Below are 21,485 nucleotides of genomic sequence, written 5' to 3' on the forward strand. Positions count from 1 at the left end.
AGAGTTGCAGAGTGGGACTCCATGATTGGAAAAGGCACTGAGGCGAGAGTTATCGGGTCCGTGGAATTTTGAGCCCAAGACCCGCCGAGGCGGGGAATTAAACCCTGGTTCCGGGCTAGACCTCTGCATCAGGGTCTGCCGCTCTAATCATTGAGCCACACTTCTCCTCTATTGAGCCAAACTTCTCCACAGCGTAAAACTACTAATTTGACAACAAGCAGCAGGCCGCAGTTCCTTTACCGCGTCGGAGGTCAACAAACATATCAGGTAGATTTTTTAACCCGAGTGGACCGTTCAGGTAATTTTGTAGCGCAAAAGTAGAAATCTGAATGCTTGCAACAGTGTCTTGAATGCGACCGACTGGAAATCTACACGAAATTACATTTTCGAGTTGAATTTTTAAACAAACATACTATTTGGGTATTATTTGAGTTTGAGATGCCTTCCTTGTAATTAAGATTAATTTTCATGAAATTACGCATCAAAAAATTCAGCAAGTTTTGCACATCTTTAGTCAAATATGGCGCCAAAGATTAGCTGGCACTCCCTACCTGTGTGGGAGAGATATAGATCACCTTCTGGATCCAGACTGGTATTCAAAATGTGCAGAATCTGCAAGTAGATATTCTATCTGACAGAAAGAGCGTTACTGAAGGTAAGTAATTTTTTCATTTATTATTATTTCTTTGATTGTTTATTACATTTTGCATTTATGTATGAAATGCTTAACTCAGGTTGTTTGATTTTTTTATTGGGTGAATGTTCTGTAAAGTAAAATATTTAATATTTGATATTAATTGGTTAATGTATTATTTATTTATGGCGCCCCCGCCACTCTACAGAGTCCGCACTGCTTACTGCAGTTGAGACCCTACGTCAGGGGGTGGATGAGGGACACACCATGGCCCTCATCCTATTGGACCTGAGTGCAGCGTTCGACACTGTGGCGCACAACAACCTGCTACAGTGTCTGAACAACGGAGGAATATCAGAAGCTGCACTCCAATGGTTACAATCCTTCCTGACAGAGAGAAGCTTCCAGGTTCGCCAGGGCGACCACTACTCGAGAGACATAGGTTTGGAACAGGGCGTTCCCCAGGGTTCGTCCCTGAGCCCAACCTTGTTTAATCTCTATGTCTCTCCAGTGGCTTCAATTGCCGTGAGTCACGGATTGAGCATCGTGTCATACGCCGATGACACGCAGCTGGCTATCTCCCTATCGCGTGCACCCGGTCTCGCGATGGACAGTTTCAGGGACTGCATGCAAGAACTTGCAACCTGGATGTCCACCAACTGCCTTAAATTAAACGGCAACAAGACCGAGGTGCTCGTTGTGGGGAAGAACCCATCTGCTTGGTCATCGGCGTGGTGGCCTCCTTGCCTGGGTGAAGCTCCCATACCTCGCCAGGGAGTAAAAAACCTTGGCGTATGGTTCGACGCTGACCTATCTTTTGGACCCCAAATAGACAGAGTTGCAGGTGTCTGTTTTGGCGTCCTAAAAACCATAAGGAAGGTCCTTGACCTCCTTCCTATGTCAGCACGGAAAACACTAGTACACGCCCTTGTGACATCACGCCTAGACTACGGCAACCTACTTTATCTAGGTACCACCTGTAAAGCGATGAATCGCCTTCAGGTAATACAGAACGCGGCAGCCCGTCTCATCCTAAAAATCCCTAAACGATCAGACACTAAAGCCGCTCTCAAAACCCTCCACTGGTTGCCAGTAAAAAGTAGAGTGGAATTCAAAGCCCTCTGTACATGCCACCGCATCCTGGCTAAGAAATCTCCTATCCCACTCCATAACTTAGTGACAAGGTATACACCTGCCAGAGATCTGCGCTCCTCATATGGGGGCCTACTCCAGGTTCCTAGGGCCAAAAGGGCCCGCATGGGCGGACGCTCTTTCCGTCATCTGGCAGCGCAAAGCTGGAACTCCCTCCCTCTCTATCTGCGACTGGATCCATCCGAATCCAGCTTCCGCAAGAATCTTAAAACACACCTGTTCTCCAGATAACTGATTCACTGGTCTCCCACCCCGCTCAGAGTTCCTCAGTGGTAGCGCGGGGACACGCCTCGGCGTAACCAAGCGCTCTATAAGCTACCCTTATTATTATAAGTTATAAGTACATTTTATTGTAATAGAGTTTAATTAATTAAAATGTTTAATCGTTATTATTTGTAATGTGTTGTGTGATATTTTGCAGGTTTATTTCTGTTTTTTAATGTCTTTTTTAATTTTGGTATTAATGTAATATTTATATTTGTTAAATTTCAATAGAAAAATTTATTTTATGAGATAGAGAATTTGTTTAATGCATGTGTTTTTGTTGGTGAGTTGTGAAATTTTATTTTTTTAAATTATAATTCTTATCATTTAATACTTTTTTATTAACTTACATTCTTTTTTAAGAAATTTACTTTTTTAACAGAAATGTAATGTGTTTATTGTTTCAAAATGTTTTTGAAGTAAGTTTTGTATGTTCATTAGAATGGAGTTTGAATAGTACATTTAAACCCTCCTACTTACCCACCTCCCACCAATATAAGCCCTTTCCCAATAAGAGAGGCCTGCACACAGTAGTACCTGGACAGTACAATGGCAGATGCAAAGTTAGTGGGGGTAGACCCTGGTTACCCTATCCTAAGATCAGTTTCAATATCTGTGTTTGGATAGACGGAGGGGGCCTACCAGGAACAAGGACAGGGAGGTCCATCTGAATTTTCTTAAGGACAAGATAGAGGAGCTATGTAGTAAGAAGGAAACTGTGATTGATTATGGGGAACATTCTGCGACTGCAACCTAGGGAAGGGATAATATGGTTTTACCATCTCTCAGACTCTTAGTAGATGTTTTACCAGCCAAACCCTCACTTTGTCCCTAAATTTTCTTTCCACTATTTCCCTAAGAATGTTCCTAAATTTAACGGTACAACTTATACCAACTCCAGGAGCTATTCCTATGGATGGGTTAGGTCTACCTGAGATCCTGGACTTGCAGTTGGACCTCCTGAAGGGTGAGGAAGAAGAAGAGACCAGGAGTTCAAGAGAGAAAAGTTGAGATTAGCTTGCCAGGAACAAGAGGAAAGGAGGCAAGATTAAAAGCAGGATTGAGCCCTCAAGGAAAGAAAAGAGTATGAAATGAAACTGTAGATACAGAGGGTAGCTTTAGAGAAAGAGAAACTAATAACGGCAGCAAGGACAGATACATCTGAAAAAGGGATTCCATGTCCAACTCTACTGGAGTACTTGCCAAGGTTTCCAAATAGATTGTGCATATGTCTGTAGAAGGACAATATATTTTGGAATGGGTCGTGAGGTTTAAGATCTCTTCTACGCAGCTACTCTAACGAGTCACTAGCCCATGGAAGGTACGTCAGTCAGTGGGAGAATGCCTGTGGCTGAGCAAATGTACAATGAGCAAATGAAGGAGTCTCTGGTCAGATGGTTTGGGCTGAAGTTAGCTCAGAATCGTGAGCAATGTAAATTAAAACACGATCCCTGGTGTGTTGATTGGAATGAGTGGGTGACGGAGCTGGAGTCCAAGGATTTTCAGACCATAACCATTGATGGTGACAGAGTGATGATTCAAAGACAAGTGAAGAATGCAGAGAAACGTGCAGTGTTGGCTGGTAAGTGATTAGCTAACACGGTTAAAAGGATCTTCAACACTGTGACTCTAAGCCAGTGGGAGAAAACCGGAGAAAATTATTCTCAACAGGCTGGTTCCAAACCGAAGGGTTTGGGTCAGAGCAATTGCCTAAGTTTCAAGCGAAGAGTTAAGTAGAAAGGAAATTTGGTTTCAAGTAAGGAACAATTCAAGGAGGAGGGAGAACAAGCCAAATGTGATTACGTGTTATAAGTTTCACAAGGAAGGGTTTTACAAGAGACACTGTGAAGGGATAGACCCTGTACTAGTTGCACCCATCATGACAAGTGTGTTGACTGTGAATGAGGTAACCAAAGAATGCCCTGCTACACTCAGCCTAGTGGTTAGGGACATCTGGGAGAGGGACCCAGATGCCTTTAAGCACTTAAACCCAAACATGTTGGGGTTTGTGTTAGAACCTAGTATCAATGGGAGAAGGGCTCCTGCCCCAAGATATACAGGAGCTCATAGGACTAGAGTTGAGAAGCTGTCTCCCAAGGTGAAAGAGGTTGGGTCTCATGCCAATGGCACAGGATATCCAGTGGAGAGGACATGGTGAATCTGATTCCAAGATTTGACGTAGGAATCAATGGCAAGTCAGACATGGTTGATGAAGGAGTAAAAGAGAAGCAAGCCACTGGATGTCTCTTGCGCAATTACTTCATTGCCCCTGGTTTAGCTCCAGGACTAGAAGTTTATAAGGATTGGACCACGTCCACTGTGTTGACCAAAGCATGGGGTGTTTATCAGTCTCAGGAGACTGGGGCCATTCTAGATTTGCCTAGATCATAGAAAGGTAGTAAGGGGATAAGGACAGGCTGTGGCAAAGCACAGGCAGTGGCAACCATCATCCGTGATCCAGTGGGAGAGGACAGTGCGATACCTGAAGAGGACCAGGTGTTGGAGCCTGGGTGACTGCAAGAGCTGCAAGGTTTGCTAGCTGTTGAAAGACGTGCCTTGGAGGAATTACACCAGACTCAAGTTGTATCAGGCCAGACTCAAGTTGTATCAGGCATACAACGTGAGTTTAGAAGGAAGCCCGGGAACAGATCCGCAAGTGATGAGTCAGAAGACGCTAAATTAGATGGGAGGATTGCCGGTTTTATATTTAGCCTGTAATTCTCGAGCCAGTAGCTAGCAAGATGCTAGTGGGTTCTTTGGTGCACAGAATTTCCTGTTGTGGCTGGGGCTCAAAGTGCCATTAGCAGGACACGTGGGCATTAGAAAGAGCTAAATAATGTTGGACCCTCTGTTTTACTGGCCAGTAATGTGCAGGGATACATAGAAGTTCTGTAGAACCTATACCACTTGCCAATTGGGTCGTTAGTCAAAATTAAGACCAAGGCACCATTTTGCTGTTGCAAGCTGTAGGCGCTCCATTTGAGCGAGTGAGGAATTGACATTGTAAGTCCATATGATTGCCTCCCCACCTCAAACTTGGCTCCAGCCAACAAGTATATTTTGGTCGTGGGTAAATCATGCCACTAGGCAGTGTTTCATTTGAGCTGATGGTAGCTGGTGGGACCCAGCATCTCTCATTTGTGGGCAAAGACATTTATTTTACATCAACAGACTTTTGCCCAGAACAAGAGAGGGAAAGGCAGGAAAACAGTAACGAAGGGAGAAAGCAGGATGAAAAAGATCCTGCAAGTGTGAGCTAAAGAGGCAGACAGTGTAGGGCCCTAGATGAAAGAGGCATGAGGTGCAATCAAGACTAAGCAGCCTTGGAATTCAGCACTGACGGCAACAGGATTCCAAGGAAAGCTTTGGAGCTGAGCACATCTTCTTTCTCAAATGTAACACTGCCACCAGGCATTCTGAGGTGGTGCCTCTGACAAGCACGACTGAAAAGGTGGCAGCTAGGATATCCCTAGGGATATTTCCTAAGGGTTGGATTTCCTAAGACAGTGATTTCCAACTGGAGAACCAACTTCATCTCTTCATCGCTGAGCGAGATGTGGGAGCCAGCTGGTATGACCACTACTTCTCATGGCATACCACCTACAAACCTATATTTTGTTAGAAAGATTCAGTAAGATTCTTAAAAACTTGATGAAACTCTCGCTTTGAATCTCATGAGGAAATTCTCCTGTCCTGTCACTAATTCATCTACCCAAAGGAAAACTACCCTTGTGTGGCCCACTCACCTTAGAGACTGATGGGAAGTAACTTTTCAGACACCTGAAAAATGATGCGGTGGACTCCGCAATCTGCCTTATGAAACTGATAGCACAATACATGAATCAGGTGACGAAAAACGTTCAGGCCAGCCAAAGCTGACGGAGGGGTGTGACCAGAAATTGGCGCTGACTGGATACCAGGGGGCTCAGGAGATGTTGGCCTTGAAGCTCATTTGACTCAGAGCATTAGAGGGTAAGCAGGGCTCGAGTCTGGGGACCACGCGGGTGGACGGCGTCCCCCCACTTATTTTACCAGGAGCTCGATAACTATAAACTGCAACTGAGTGCAAGCCACCTTTCGCGACATCACTTCCTGTCATGACGTCAGCGTCCCCCCACTTCTTTTTTTAGCACTTGTGCCCTGAGGGTAAGTGATATGGCATTGCAGTCAGTTTCTGAGGCCAACCACTTGGTTGCCGCAGGTGCCTGCCTGGAAGTTGCTGTAGCCTCCTGACTGTAAAGAAATGCTGTGAGACAGACACTCACAGTTGCAGGTATATTTCTTTCTGGATGTCGACTACTGCCAAGCTGCTGAGGGAAGTGTGCATTTTGGCACAGCGCACACTGCAACGTGACCTGCCTCTAGTGGCTTTTTGTGACTCGGTTTGCCTTACAAGATGTTGGGAAGACGGCACTGGTATCAGGACCCTCAGAAGTGGGACAGATGGGGTCATCTTCCCCATGGCCTCGAACTCGTGCTGCGACATGATTTATTTAAAGATTAAAAAAAACACAAAGCAATCTTATTAGTGACGAGGGTGCGTGAACGGCTAATTTCACTTGATGAAACTATATGTTGCTCTGTTGTGGTTCAATTTCCGAATCTTGTATATATATATATATATATGTATATATATAAACGTCCAAACGTCGACTCATACCCTTGCGAGCGACTGACAGAACCTAACAAGCTGAGCGTTCTCCCCAACACTGCCCACTTATCTGTAATATGAAGCCTCCTGCAAGAGGGTCAATGCTAAGGCTTTTGCGTGAATAATGTCACCTCTTTTACGTTTGGCTTGAGGACCGAAGAGTTATCTGGCCTACTGAGGAAGTGAAGAGGGCGCCCTCAACTAATTACTGCTTTGGAAGACCAGCTGTGTTTGGGAGTTGGTGTTCGGTCCAAAATGCGACCGACTCGTGCCCTAGTCAACCCACGTGGCGTCAATTTTACGAGGTCATCCTTTCGAACAGACATTGGGCAATCTTCCCGTCGTTTGATGTATCATCAGCCCAGTGCGCCTGCTCACTCCCCTTTCGCAACACATTTTGCCTTGGGGGGTACGACGATTCCAATTCAAAAGTGCACCCATGTTGCAACATTTCCGGTATCGCCAATAAAGGTTGGAAATGTTTATAGGGCAGTTGAGAGGGCGCGGAGAGCCCTCGCCCAGGGTTCGGGATGGGTGTGTGAATGCTAAGTGGCTCGTTTCAGACCGGTGTGCCTGCTCTGCCCGGGGCGGCGCTGGCATCGCCGTGGTTTGTATAAATGGTTTCTGCTCTAGATTTGGCGGTGGTAGTTAGTGCGTGCCGGTTCCAGGAAGATGCGGAGCCTCCTGCCACTTCTGGGCCTCTGTGTCATCGGTGAGTCGCGCATGCGCACTGCGGCAGCGTTAAACGACGTCGTTGCACATTTTATCGGCTGCTTGAGGGCTCGTCTGTGTAAGGCTGTAAGCTGTCCACCACGGGATGGCTGCATACTTGCTCTGTGTGTCTCTGCAGATATCGCTTCAATGGTAAATAGCTCTGGTTTTTATGAGCTCGAGCATGTGCGCGCAAGCTGTCCACAAGACTAGATGGCACAGGTGTGCATAGGCCATAGATGGCACAGGTGTGCATAGGCCATAGCTGGCAAGGTTTCAGATTGCCACACTTTCATAATTTCAGTGTAATTATGAATGACATTTCAATGACTATGAGTGACACTTTCTCGCGAGCAAAATCAAGCAATGAAGATGAGGGAAACACATAAATATCAGAAATGACAACCATTTGGGCAATGAGAAACTCTTAAGAAGATCTTAAAACCGCTTCAAAGCACCAGAAATGGAAGCACAAGAACCAGAGATAGACTGCGTGACTGCAGTTCTCAGTAAGGGGGGGGGGAGGGGGGTTGGGCGGCAGGCAGGCAGGCACTGTAGCTGCTCAGAAGAGGATCTTGTGGATCTGATCATTCATGACTGTGCAATAGCCTAAAAAGCAACGTTTATAGCATAGCATATTCCCAGTGCTTTCTGTAGCAGACTGGGACCCCATAGCACTATAACACAGTTGCCACTGTTTACCACTGCGCCAACCAGTACTGTATTATGTTTCTATCTGGTTAGGCATAAAACATTTGCAGCGATAGCATTAAAATTGAGCAGCGCCATATCATATTTCATTGTATATTGACAGCTTGGCTTTTAGACTCTGGTGCAGACAGAAATCACCACACATCATTCACACATATACATAATATTCATTCTAATTGTGAAACAAGTTAACCCGTGGCATTTTGGAAGAATAAAATGCCTCTTGTGTAAACTATCTGGAGTAATTGCACTGACCTAATACATAGCTGTCAAATTTTGAGACTGCATATGTGTGACATAGCCATATATTCAGTCTTCTGACGTGTAACATATACATGTCTTACGTGTAGCACTTTTAATGATGCAAGTTTGAGAACCAAAAACTGAATAGAGATCAACAGTTATGCCTATGCAATAAGATAGTTTTCACAAATTAGTCCATGTTGTGGTATGAAAACTGCCTCAAAACTGCCTAATGTTCCTAAAGTCCCTACACAAGATCACCGACCTGCTTTCTTTTGCCAAAAGGGTCATGTGGCAGATATATTTGGCATCATAATAACCAATAAAATACATGTTTGGGAGCATAACTATAGTTTAATAAAGTTGAATGTTATGTCTAGTATACATTTCAGTTAAAACAAATGGTTTGTTAAGCCATAACAGTTAATTAATGACAATGCGTGGTAATTTCAGAGAGCAGCCACCCAAAAAACTTGGAATCCCTGTGCCACTTTCATGAAAGCAAAATCTGGTCCATCACCACGGATAAACTGTACCAGGTTACAACATGCGTATTTTAAAATGGAAATGATTAACATGGAAAATGAAATCTGAAAGTTTCTTTTAAGAATACACGTGTTTGCCAGTTTCAAGAGAAAACTATCCAACGGTGACGCTGTGCAGAAGGTTAATGATAGATCATGTATAGTGGCATTAGTAAAACTGGGTCAAGTGAACGTTTAGCCAGCATAGCGAAATCATGTTACATCAGCCCACCGGTCTGAGAAAACTGTTGTGTCATAAATGTTGTGTGTGTCTGCGTGTCACTGACTGGCCACACTATGTGCAAGTAAGTCTGTGTGTGGCTGCAAGTGTAGGTGTGACTCTTGTGTGCGTGGAACTTGTAGGCGGTCGGAAGGGAAGCCGAGCGCAGATTTGCATGTTTATTACCACCTCGGACCCTATCAGCTCATCTTCACAGAAGTAAGACTGCAACTTCACCACACATGGCTACAACGTAGAGTGGCGGCTGCCTGGCAATTTATTACCTACTTGTTCTATCTCTCTGTCTCACAGTCACACTGCCGGTGGTGAGCCGTACAACTCGTGTCTCCAGACTCTCCCGCAATCATCAGGATACAATGCTTTATGCGCGGGCCCATTGCTGAGACTGTAGTGACAGTCAAAGTGAGTCACTGCAGGTGACTCGATGGATGATGTTCCCGTTAAGGTCTAGTCCCAGCCAACCACTTCGGCGGCCGGGCGGTAAATAATAATATTACATTTTATGCGCAGGCTGAGGCAGCAGGCACTCGACTCACTAACTGTCTTGTAGTGTTCCGGGGTGCAGGGGCAGCAGTCTAGCTGACCCGCGCCAACACAGCGTCCCTGCGCTGACGGGTGACGTCAGACGCGGGAGGATATAAAATAAAGAGGCGTGGCTACGGCGGGCAGTCGGAGCCACGTGTAGACAGCAAACCTGGCTCCTGTATTATTTAGCGTAACGCGGCTGCTCACATAGCGCTAGCCCAGCACAAACGCTACACTGGCGACGAGGGTCCCACAGAACCCACCGCATCATGATCACAATGCCCTCATCGCCTTGCCATTTCTCCGAGCGGCAAGCTCCGACTTCGAGCACCGAAGGGGGCATACAGCAGCTAGGCCCCAGCCACGTGCACAGTGGCCTCGCTTGCAACACGGCCGGCGATCGGAGAGAGGAGGCAAGAGCAAGGCCCATCGGGCAGACACTGCGCCTTCCAGTCGACAGAGTGGGTAAGGCCAGCACATCACGCCACCACCTCGAGCCAAGAGTCAACCCACAAACAGCAGATACACGCATCGCCACCGAGGACTCAGAGCCAGGTCAGGAGAGCGCGCCTAGTGCTGAGGGGACAGTACATTCTTCCAGCAGGAGGGACAACTAGTAATCCCTAGACCGCTGCCATCTCGCACAAGCGCAGGGAAACAGAGCGGCGTACTGCGCACGTGCCAAAATGGCTTCCATTCCCGCCCTGGAACCCTTCGTGGTTGACGGAGCTCCGTCCTCCCTCGCCCCATGCTGGAGGGATTGGACAGACCGCCTCCAAATATACTTTGAAGGAGCGGGCATTTCGAGAGAAAGGCGCAGAGCCCTACTACTACACCTCGGCGGCAAAGACATACATTGCATCTTCAAAACGTTGACGGAGGCCACACCGAAGACGTACCAAACACTCCTCGCAGCACTGACCGCCTACTTTGAACCTATGGCGAGCAAGGATTACGAGCGGTTCATCTTCCGCCAAGCGAAACAGGAGGCTGACGAGTTGCTGGACGCTTTCCACAGCAGATTAAAAGAACTGGCCAGCTCGTGCAGATTCCGGGATGAACAGGAGGAAATCAGAGGACAGATCATCCAAGGCTGTTTCTCGTCCAAACCCCTCGTCGACATTCTCAAACTTGGTCGGTCTAAAGAACTATCTCAAGCGAGGGCATCCCACATGGAGTCGGCCCTACACCGACCTATCAAACTTGAACAAGTCCACACGGCAGAAAAGGTGAACGTGGTAAGACCAAAGGGGAGACAGACAAGCGGAAGGAAGCAACCTGACAAAAAGAAGGAGTGTGGATATTGCGGGGGCCAGCCACACCGCATGCAAGACTGCCCAGCAAGAGGAAAGAAATGTAGCGCATGCGGGTGGGTGAACCACTTTGCAGCAGTATGCAGGTCCACGAGAGCCAAGAAGGAGGCCACACATGTGGTGAGAGAGGGAGGAGACAGCGAAGATAGCGAAGACATGGACGATGACGCAGAAGACTATCCAATCCACCACGTATATGCCATCGACCAACCTAAAAGGAAGAAACGCCGCCTTCCAAAATGCCGCATCAAGATTCACCAGCAAGAGGTGAGAGCCACCATTGACACGGGGGCGTCTATTGAATTGATGGCGGCGAACGTGTACAACCAACTGCAAGCAAAGCCCCCACTACGAGAGGCGAAGATCCGAGTGTTCGCTTATGGCCAGAAAACGCATATCCCTCTGATCGGGTGTTTCAAAACAGAACTACAACACCAAGAGGCAACAGTGCCCACAACGATCTACGTCACGAAGGAAGGCAGTGGCATGCTGCTAAGCGGACAGTCGGCAGAAGATCTAAAACTCATATCTTATGCTCTGGCAGTGCTAGAAGACGAACTAGACACCATCATGGAAGAGTTTGAGGAGGTGTTCAAAGGCATCGGATGCCTAAAAGGGAAGGAAGTGTCTCTCCACATCGACCCATCAGTCCAACCGGTCGCACTGAGGCATAGGCGCATTGCGTTCCAACTAAGGAAGAAAGTGGAAGAGGAACTCGAAATGCTAGAAAGACAAGGGATCATAGAAAAGGTCAGTGGACCCACCCCATGGATGTCCCCGATCGTAGTAGCCCGAAAACCCAAGCAACCTGGACAAGTCCGCATCTGCGTGGACATGCGTCTCCTGAACGCAGCGGTGAAGAGAGAACGGCACCTAACCCCCACGATAGACGATACCCTAGGGGAACTCAACGGCGCAAAGTGCTTCTCCAAAGTAGATCTTCGATCAGGCTATCACCAGCTACCGCTCCACCCGGATTCAAGGTGGTACATAACCACTTTTTCCACTAATGTAGGACTAAGGCGATATCGGCGCCTTAACTTCGGGATCTGGAGTGCAGCTGAAGTGTTCCAGAACACCATCCGTGAGGTCCTCAGTGGACTCCCAGGGGTCCTAAACGTAAGCGGTGACCTGCTCATCTATGCGACGTCTATTGAAGAACACCACCAAAGACTATGAGGGGTTCTACAAAGAATCAAAGAGTCAGGGTTAACCCTACACCGAGAAAAGTGCCAGTTCCTACAGCGAAAGATCAGTTTCTTTGGGTATACCTTTTCGGACAACGGAGTAGCGCCAGACCCGGACAAGGTAAAGGATGTCCAAGAAGCCCCGGCCCCAACGAACGTCTCAGAGGCAAGGAGCTTCCTGGGGATGGTGAACTTCTGTGGGCGCTTCATCCCTGACCTCTCCAACCTCACCAAGCCACTTCGAGAACTGACCAAATCAGCCACCACGTGGCAATGGGGCCAATAGCAAGAGAAAGCTTTCAGAGACTCAAAGGCCGCGCTATCGGCGGACACCACCCTCTCATACTTTGATCCCTCAAAGCCCACCAATGTGGCCGTAGACGCCAGCCCCTTCGGTCTAGGTGCAGTGCTAACGCAGCTTCAGAGCAACGGGGAGCGGGCACCCATCGCATACGCCAGCCGCTCATTGACGGACACAGAGCAGAGGTACTCGCAGATTGAGAGTTAGGCCATAGCCATCCATTGTGCCTGCCGACACTTTCACGTCTACGTGCACGGCCACTCCTTCACGATGACCACAGACCACAAGCCTCTCCTGCCCCTGTTTCAGGGCACAGTATCAAAACCACCTCCGAGAATCGAGAAGTGGATACTTCAGCTACAAGGGTACGACTACAGGGTGGAGTACAAGCCAGGGTCAACAAACCCCACGGATTACCTATCGAGACACCCCCAGGAAGCCACTCTGAAGGAGAGGGAAAAAGCGGAAGACACAGAGGAGTATGTCCGGTTGGTGACAGAAAGGTCCCGACCACTGCCCACGAGCCTGGAGTCCATCATTGAAGCCTCACAGGACGACGAATGCCACCAACTGGTCGCCGATGCAATCCAGTCAGGAAACTGGCACCCTATCCAGGACTCCCTGAGCAAGAGGACACCACAAGCGAAAGCAACCCTGGAATCCATCCTGAGAATCAAAGAAGAACTGTCCCTCGACAGCCAAGGATGCCTCCTAAGGGGCCCCCACCTTGTCCTGCCGGCTAGCCTAACCCATCAAGCGGTGGAACTAGCACATCGAGGACACCAAGGCATGGTGAAAAATTAAGAGCCGACTGAGAGACAAGGTGTGGTTCCCAGGCATGGACCCAATGGTGGAAGAAACTGTCAGAGCATGCAACTGGTGTCAGGCAGCGGGGCCGCCAGACCGCCCTCATCCAGTTGTGACTGAAGACAATCCTCATAGGCCGTGGGAGTGTGTAAGTGCAGATTTTGGACACCTCCCTGATGGGCGATACGCGCTCATGATAATTGATGACTTTACCAAATATCCTGAGATAGAGATAGTAGGGAGCCAAACGGCCACGGAAGTCATCGCCAAATTCGAGAAGACTATCGCCACTCTTGGCATCTTTGGAGTAGTCAAGACTGACAACGGGCCGCCCTTCCAAGGACAAGAGTTTGCCGAATACCTTAGGAGCTGGGGAATCCATCATCGCAAAATAACCCTGCGCTGGCCCCAAGCCAATGGGGAAGTCGAGAGGTTCATGCTCACGCTCAACAAGACCATCCGCATAGCCCTCGCAGATGGCTCCCCTCTAGAAAAAGCCATTTACAGCTTCCTGAGAGAATATCGCATGACCCCACACGTCACAACAGAGGCGGCACCTAGTGCGTCGACCATGGGCCGGATAGTGAAGGATACCATCCCGAACCACCCCACGTGGGTCCCCGAACGAGCCAGCAAAGAGAAGGCCTTGGCAAATAGAACTCACTCCAATAAACAAGCCAGCAAACGACGAGGAGCCCGAGAATCCATGATTCAATTGAGTGACCAGGTCTATGTCAAGGACCGTTATCCTGGAAGCAAATTCCGACTCCCGTTCGAACATCAACATTGGACAGTCACTCGCCGGAACGGTACCATGGTGACAGCTCAGAGAGGAGCCGAAACCGTTACCAGAGACATATCGTTCTTCAAGAAAGCCCACCAGAGCCATTCACCTGGAGCAACACCGTCCAGCCTGAGTCCACAGCAGGAAGAGGAGCCAGGGACTGATCCATACATCTCGGAGGAAGAAGGCCTGGGGAACCAAGGCACACCTTAGTTTCCAGCCACACCTGAAAGCAGGATGTCAAGCCCACTTCCTTCGGCTGGAGGAAGCAGCACCTCAATTCCGGGGACACCGAGGGCGATGGTACCCAAGGGGGGCCAGTATAGGTACGGACTGCGGCGGAATCCAGCCCCCTCCTCCCAGCTGGCTGACTACCTGGTGGACTGATTCCCTGAATGAACACTCACAGACTGGTAACAGATCCATCCTTTTATAATTTACTGTAATCTTAAAATTGTTCTATTTTGATAAAGGTTAGAGGGAATGTAGTGTTCCGGGGTGCAGGGGCAGCAGTCTAGCTGACCCGCGCCAACGGAGCGTCCCTGCGCTGACGCGTGACGTCAGACGCGGGAGGATATAAAATAAAGTAGCGTGGCTACGGCGGGCAGTCAGAGCCACGTCTAGACAGCAAACCTGGCTCCTGTATTATTTAGCGTAACGCGGCCGCTCACATAGCGCTAGCCCAGCACAAACGCTACATATCTCTCTCGTCCCCTGCCGCTTCTAACGACCAATGACCTCACTTCCTTTGCAGGCAGCGGGACGTGAAGGTCACATCCGATTAATAATCCTCCCACGGCGCCACAGCAGCCAGTAGCAACCTGACCTCTGCTGAGCTGAGTGAGGGCAGGCCCCGTCCGGTCGAGTCTTGGACAGTGAGGGAGTCGGTTCAGTGATTGACAGCCGCGTCGCGAGCGCGCGGGCTGCGCCGGGACTGGGAATTAAAGCCAGGGAAGTCTTAACATTGTAGCACCCCACTGACTCTCAGAGCCCGAGACACAGATTTTACTGTTTAACTATCTGAGACAGCTCTGCTGACAAGTGAGTCTGCAGTACAGCGCCGGGGAGCAGAGCCTGCACACAAGTCAGCACCAGTTTCTGAGTAGCATTAAAAATGTGTGTCATTGCATTTCAGTGCGGTGATGCGGAACACCGCACTGAAATGCGTGAGTGTCACACATGATGCATGATACTTGGCAGGACTGCATAGGCTCTGTGTGACTTGCAGCCCATGTCTCTGCAGATAGACCTTACTTATATACTGATAAAACAGCTCTGGTTTTCATGGGTTCGAGCATGTGCAAGTTGTCAACAAGAGTAAAGAACTCTGGTGTGCATAGCGATCTGTGTGACTTGCGGCCCGTGGCACCACAAACCTATTTACGCTCTTATAAACAGCCCTGGTTTTCTTAGATTCGAGCATGGGCAAGCTGTGAAAAAGGCTAGATTGTGCTGGCGAGCATAGGCTCCGTCTGACTCGCCTCTGGAATCCTGTCTACACCCCGATAAATACAGGGAACTCTAGGGGATGGGGGGTGGTGGTGAGCTTCAGATATTCCCCAACAATCCCTCTGGACTGGGACATCTTGTTAAAATAAATTATATGAGAAGCAGGACATGAGGGGGGCTTAAGTGGCATTGGAAAGAGAGGAGTGTGGACTGTTAGGGGTACTTAAAGCACAAAAATGTTCAAACTAATCAACATTGTTGAAGGTCTTCAAAGTATAGCTGAGAGAGAGTGTGTGTTTTAGCCAGTGTGGGCATGTCAAAAATCCCAGGTGGACTCTGACTAGCACTTTACATTATTCGACTGAAATCCCTTGTACCCAACTATTTACTACAGAATACATTTTTTGTTGGGATTTAACACCCATGCCCAGAGCCGGCACTGTTAGTGTAACCTGAATCTTTGCTGCTCAATTCCCAGTCTGTACAAACTCTGCACAGGGACTTATAGCTCTGATGTTCAAGGTTCTGTGTGAATTGAGGGGCAAGACTGTGCAACCCATCTACACTGACAGATGGCTCTAGTGTTCATGGGCTCAGGGCAGAGCCACTGGAATTATGTCATTCTGATTCTGCTTTGTTTTCTGCATATGCTTTGTTTTCTGCATAAATATGGATTTACCACGTAATTCATCATCAACTGCATCCTTTTCAGAGCTTACCCCCAAAAATGTCTAGCTCAAACGGATCAAAAGTTACTAAAAAACACTTAGCAGAAACCCGAGATGGAGTACAGATAATATGAAAACCAAGTTACTTTTTTGATTTGAGGTATGCTCCTTTCACTCTTGAGAGATGGGTTGCTATAAATTCGAAATCCTAGTCCGACTGATTGATGTATTCTCAATTAACATTTTGCACACTGAGACAAAGACACCCCTTAGGAAATATGTTTCATGCCAGAGGTAGAGTTTAGAGCTCTTTAAAGAAAATGGAAAAATCCCTTAGTACATGCCAAGCTGAAGCTTCCACCCTCTGTGGGTGAAAGTGGAGTAGGGAAGGAGTGAAAGGCTGATTCGAAGCCACATCTCGTGTAACTTGTAAGTCAACACACCTGTATACAAATGGATTACACCTTATGCCTCATTCTTGCACCATCCTACACTTTCTGTCTCTTATCTCACCATTGCACGTTCTTTTTCATCTCTCCTTCCTCTTTTTGTCACTATTTTCCCATTTTTCTCTTTTTCATCTTCCTCATTCTCGCTTTTCTTCCTTCCTCTCTCTGGGTCAATAGCTATTAATGACAAGCATTTACAATGCAATGACCTCGTCTTTGTTTAAGTTAGAGCTACTGGCATTGCTCATGGCATTTTTGTTTTTAAAACATATAAATAAATGGCATTGTCATTTACAATGCCAATAGCTTAATCTCTTGCAAACGCGAGACCTATTGCATTTGCACCCACACACACACACACAGAGCCACACACAGAGCCACACGCAACCACCCACACACACACACACAGAGCGACACACACACACACACACACACAGCCACACACACACACAGAGCCACACACACAGAGCCACACACACAGAGCCACACACACACACACCCTCACCCCGGGGAGTCTCCTTATTTACAAATGGGTTATTCGAGGCCCCCACCAACTCCAAGAGCTCACCCGTTGCTTCCCTCAGTCTAGGTGAGCCACACGCCCATCTCTGCCCAGTAACGCCCCAGGGAACAGAGGCAAGAAAAAACTATCACAAGCAGGGAACAGAGGCAAGAACAAACGATCACAAGCAGAGAACAGAGGCAAGAAATTACAATCACAAGCAGGGAACAGAGGCAAGAAAAAACAGCACAAGCAGGGAACAGAGGCAAGACAATCGAGCACAACCAGGGAACAGAGGCAAGAAAAGAGAGCACAACCAGGGAACAGAGGCAAGAAAACGATCACAACCAGGGAACAGAGGCAAGAAAAAACTAGCACAATCAGGGAACAGAGGCCAGAAAAGCGAGCACAAGCAGGGAACAGAGGCAAGAAAAAATGATCACCAGCAGGGAACAGAGGCAAGAAAAAGCGATCACAAGCAGGGAACAGAGGCAATAAAAAACTATCACAAGCAGGAAACGGAGGCAAGAAAATCGAGCAGAAGCAGGGAACAGAGGCAAGAAAAGCGAGCACAAGCAGGAAACAGAGGCAAGAAAATCGAGGACAAGCAGGGAACAGAGTCGAGCACAAGCAGGGAACAGAGGCAATAACATTGCGCACAAGCAGGGAACAGAGGCAAGAAAAGCGAAAAATACCAGCCGGCTTCCCGCTGCTGCTGCTCCTCCTCTGCTGGTGCCTGGGCCCACTGTGCGCCACGTTGGTGCTGGCAGTGCCCGCCCTGGCTTGGCTGGCACTGGGTGGTCCGCGCGGGATGGAGCACCCCATTGACCCCCGGGGCCGCGCGGTCTTCCTCACGGGCTGTGACTAAGGCTCCTCAGCACTCTCCCCTTGGGGGCATGAAGGGGGTCCCGAATCCTGGGGGCTTGGGGGAGACAACATGCTGCATGCTTTTCTGCAAATGGGGCACCTTCAAGGACCGATTTTCCCTCCCCCGCATGGACTTTTCTGGAGGGCTCTCCACTCGCCCGATCCGTCCTGCCTCCACAGCCTCCCAGAGAATGGGGGATCGCCGCAGTGCCTCACAGCTCGCCGATCATCCTGGCGGGCCGCTCACCCCTTACGCTGCGGTGGAACATCAGGTGGCAGGTCCCGTCAGGCGCTGGAAGCGGTGGTGTCTCCACGCCGAGGTCTCCTCTCCGCTAACGGACCGATGCAGCCGAGAGGGCAGCAGCCGCCATCTTAGCTCGTTCTAAAAGAGTGAGTCGAGTGAGATAACAGTGGGACAGAGAGCGCCAACAGCCTCTTGGGAAACTCACTTTTCACACAGGGGTGCCCTGAGCTAGAGGGAATTAGGAGAGAGGTGGGGGAATACTCACTCGTGGCTGGATCAGAACTGAGTTTTGGTGTACAGCAGCCTCAGTACGGGCTCGCTATGGTCCTGGCGATATTCCTTGGTTTTTGCTACGATTGCCTTCAGCGTTTCACACGTACTCGTACAACCACCTCTCCACACATGCAGGATTTGTAAACTGCCCCCCTGCTTATTTACCATTGGGATTTCCCATCCGTTTCCAAGATTCCTCCTGGCCTTTCTCGGAGCTGGCTTGCACCCTCACCTCTCCCGATAACTTGTGATTATGTTTATACCTTGATAGCTCATGCCACCCCCCAGCATTTGTTATGTCTGCCCCACCCCCATCGTTTTATGCAATCGTGTCCCGCAATATATCGCTTGTATTTTTCAGCTCCCCACGCCCGCCGTGATATTACCATGTTCCAATCTCCAGAGCTGGTTTCCCAGTGTATTTCCAATGCCTCCCACCCCTTCCGAATCCCCCAACATTTCTTCTATGAATTCAGCTTCCTTGCCCCCAAAGCCAGCAAAGCAAGCTCCGGCAGGAAATCGGACCACGCGGAGGCAAAAGGGCCATCACTAGAGGGCAGATACTTACCCTCGGTAGATGGCAGCAAAGCGAGCTCCGGCAGGAAAGCGAACCACGCCATGACACCACCAAGTTTCTCCGAGGTCCAGCAAAAATGGCTCGGAGAAACGCCCCGTCATTTTCCGACTGGGGGGCATGATTTTCTTTCTCTCCTCTTCCCATTGGCTGGAATGTAAAATTCCAGCCAATCGGAAGAGGAGAGAAAGAACCTAAAAAACACACCCCCGAATTCGAAAAAGACGGGGCTTAAATGGACAGACGCCCCTCTTCTCCAATGGCTGGCCTTCGTTTAGGAAGCCAGCCAATGGAGAAGAGGGGCGGGTTCAAGCCCCACTCTGGAAAACATAAAATCTCACCAGCGAGACTACGCAAGCGCAGCCTACGCAGGCCAAGACCTAAAAAGGAATCCCAGTCCCCTAAAGTGAGCACGCTTTCCACCACCTGTAACCACTGGTACAAACTAAGCCCTTTAACATACATCTTGTCCTCTGACAATCTGCCCGTTTTTTTCTTACTTTTCTTCCTTCAGGGTTATGGTTGTGCCCTCGCAACCAGTTTTGTGCAAGATATAGGATATTTTTTTTTAGATTATTCTAAAGTATTATTTTATTCTTCAGCGTTTTCCCTGAACGACCATATTCCTTAAGCCCCTTTTCCTTCCCCCTGGCACCTTTTTCTTTTCCGGCACATTTTACATCTAGCACTCTGTCTCTCTTCTCTGCACCCTTCTTTTTCTTTCAGTTACCTCTGTGTTCTGTCCCTGCACATATTAACTCTCATCTTTACCCCTTTGCTGTCTACAGCACCACCGGCATATGCCCTGCCACCTCCCAAACACCTCTCTCCTGACACAAGGAGGAGAAGCCTCAGTGCAAGGTATTTAGGCACCCCAGGCAAAGAAGGTATTTGAGATTGTTTGTTGCAGCCTGTCATCTTCTTGATGCCATTCTTAAGGCTTCTCACTACATTGGCCCCACTGCATTGTTTGCAGTGGCCCACTCTGCCACGGTGACCCAAAGCTGACATGTGGGCCCACAAAGTCACTGCACCCCAATCCTAACCTGCAGCACCATTGTCATACAAGACCTTGGACCCAGAATCCACGGTGATGGTATTACCCACACCCACTCCTCCTAACGGAACAATCTATCAATGTAGACGGGTCCGGCTTCAGTAGTAGGGGTTATATTAAAGGGCTGGAGGGTTTCGTCAAAGCACAGGATCTGTAGAGCCCTAGTGTTACTGACTGCTTGGAGACAGCCCCCTCACCACTAGGCTGAAAAGGGGTTCTTATACGTGAGGTCTCACTGCCGAATGACATGGTTTTACACAAGGTTCCAGGTATGATTGGATTCAAGAAATGGGATAAGAATTGAATCTCAAAACTGGGGAACCTAGGGTGGTCTGATGAGATGAAGACTGTTGAGAGCCTTGAGGATGATTATGGATTTGCCAATATACAACAGCTTTGATACCTGCGTCTCAGACTGCTCTGGCATATACTAAAGTACTAAGAGATGCACGTGAGCGCCTCCTTAGAAAATTGACGACACTCCACCCATTGTCGAGAGAGGTTGTGTCCCTAACCTACAAGCTGCTTATTAGTAACATAAATACATGGGAGAGGCTTAGTTGGGACGAATGACAATGTCAGGGATGAGGTGTGTGGATACTCTTGAATTGTGGCAATCCAAGCCAGGTTTATATTAGCTCCACTGAAGGTGTTGCACGGCTATAACACAATTACCGAGGTTCTAAAGAGCCCCTGGGGTCACCATGCCCGGAGGGTTCCTTTGTTCAGGTAATCTGGCGGGGCCCTCTAATAGGACCTTTCCAGAAGGTGGTTCTGCAACAATCGGCTGCAGTATGGGGTACTTCTATAGACTGTTACCCTAGCATCGCACTACAGGGCATATGGGGTGAAACCACAACCGTGAAGTATGAAAGAGTGTTCTATGGCATAGGAGGGAAGGTGGTGAGAAAGGATGTGGCGAGGAGGTGAGGTAGTCGATGAGTCCGTCTCCAGCCGGTTAATGCATAGCAGAGAAATGTAGATTGTAGTATAGACACTTCAAAGCTATATATTTGCCATTAAAGATTTAAACCGTTGTTTTTCTTCTGAACATAATACAAATGCAGAAAATAGGCCTCAGTCCTACAGGGCATAACTTGGTAATTTTTCAACATTTGGACCTCCATTTGGTGCAGCAATTAATAACACAGCGTAGGTCATACCCTAGGTGACAGTATATAGTTGTCCTTCCTATAAAGCTTTAATGCCTCTCTTGCCACCAATGCCATTCTTAGTATTTTCAAATCAAGTATTGTGATCCTGTTATTTTTCAGTAAACCTGTGCTTGATGCTTCTTCACCAGCCATCTATCATCTAGATACCCTTCTGCCAGGGGTTGCCAAAATCCTCAAAG

At 48.4% G+C, this 21,485-nt stretch overlaps 1 protein-coding gene across 1 annotated transcript in view; it reads left to right on the forward strand.

Annotated features, from left to right (window-relative positions):
- The first annotated feature begins 7,301 nt into the window (after window positions 1-7,301).
- The window catches only part of LOC147703677 (serine protease 53-like), a 187,351-nt gene continuing 173,167 nt past the window's right edge, over window positions 7,302-21,485 (forward strand). The window contains exon 1 of the mRNA XM_086932035.1: window positions 7,302-7,413. Coding sequence (XP_086788161.1) covers window positions 7,374-7,413 — 40 coding nt within the window. The 5' untranslated portion in view covers window positions 7,302-7,373. The remainder of the gene's footprint in view (window positions 7,414-21,485) is intronic.

Source organism: Lissotriton vulgaris, chromosome 7 (genome assembly GCF_964263255.1).
Source record: "Lissotriton vulgaris chromosome 7, aLisVul1.2, whole genome shotgun sequence".
NCBI lineage: Eukaryota > Metazoa > Chordata > Amphibia > Caudata > Salamandridae > Lissotriton > Lissotriton vulgaris.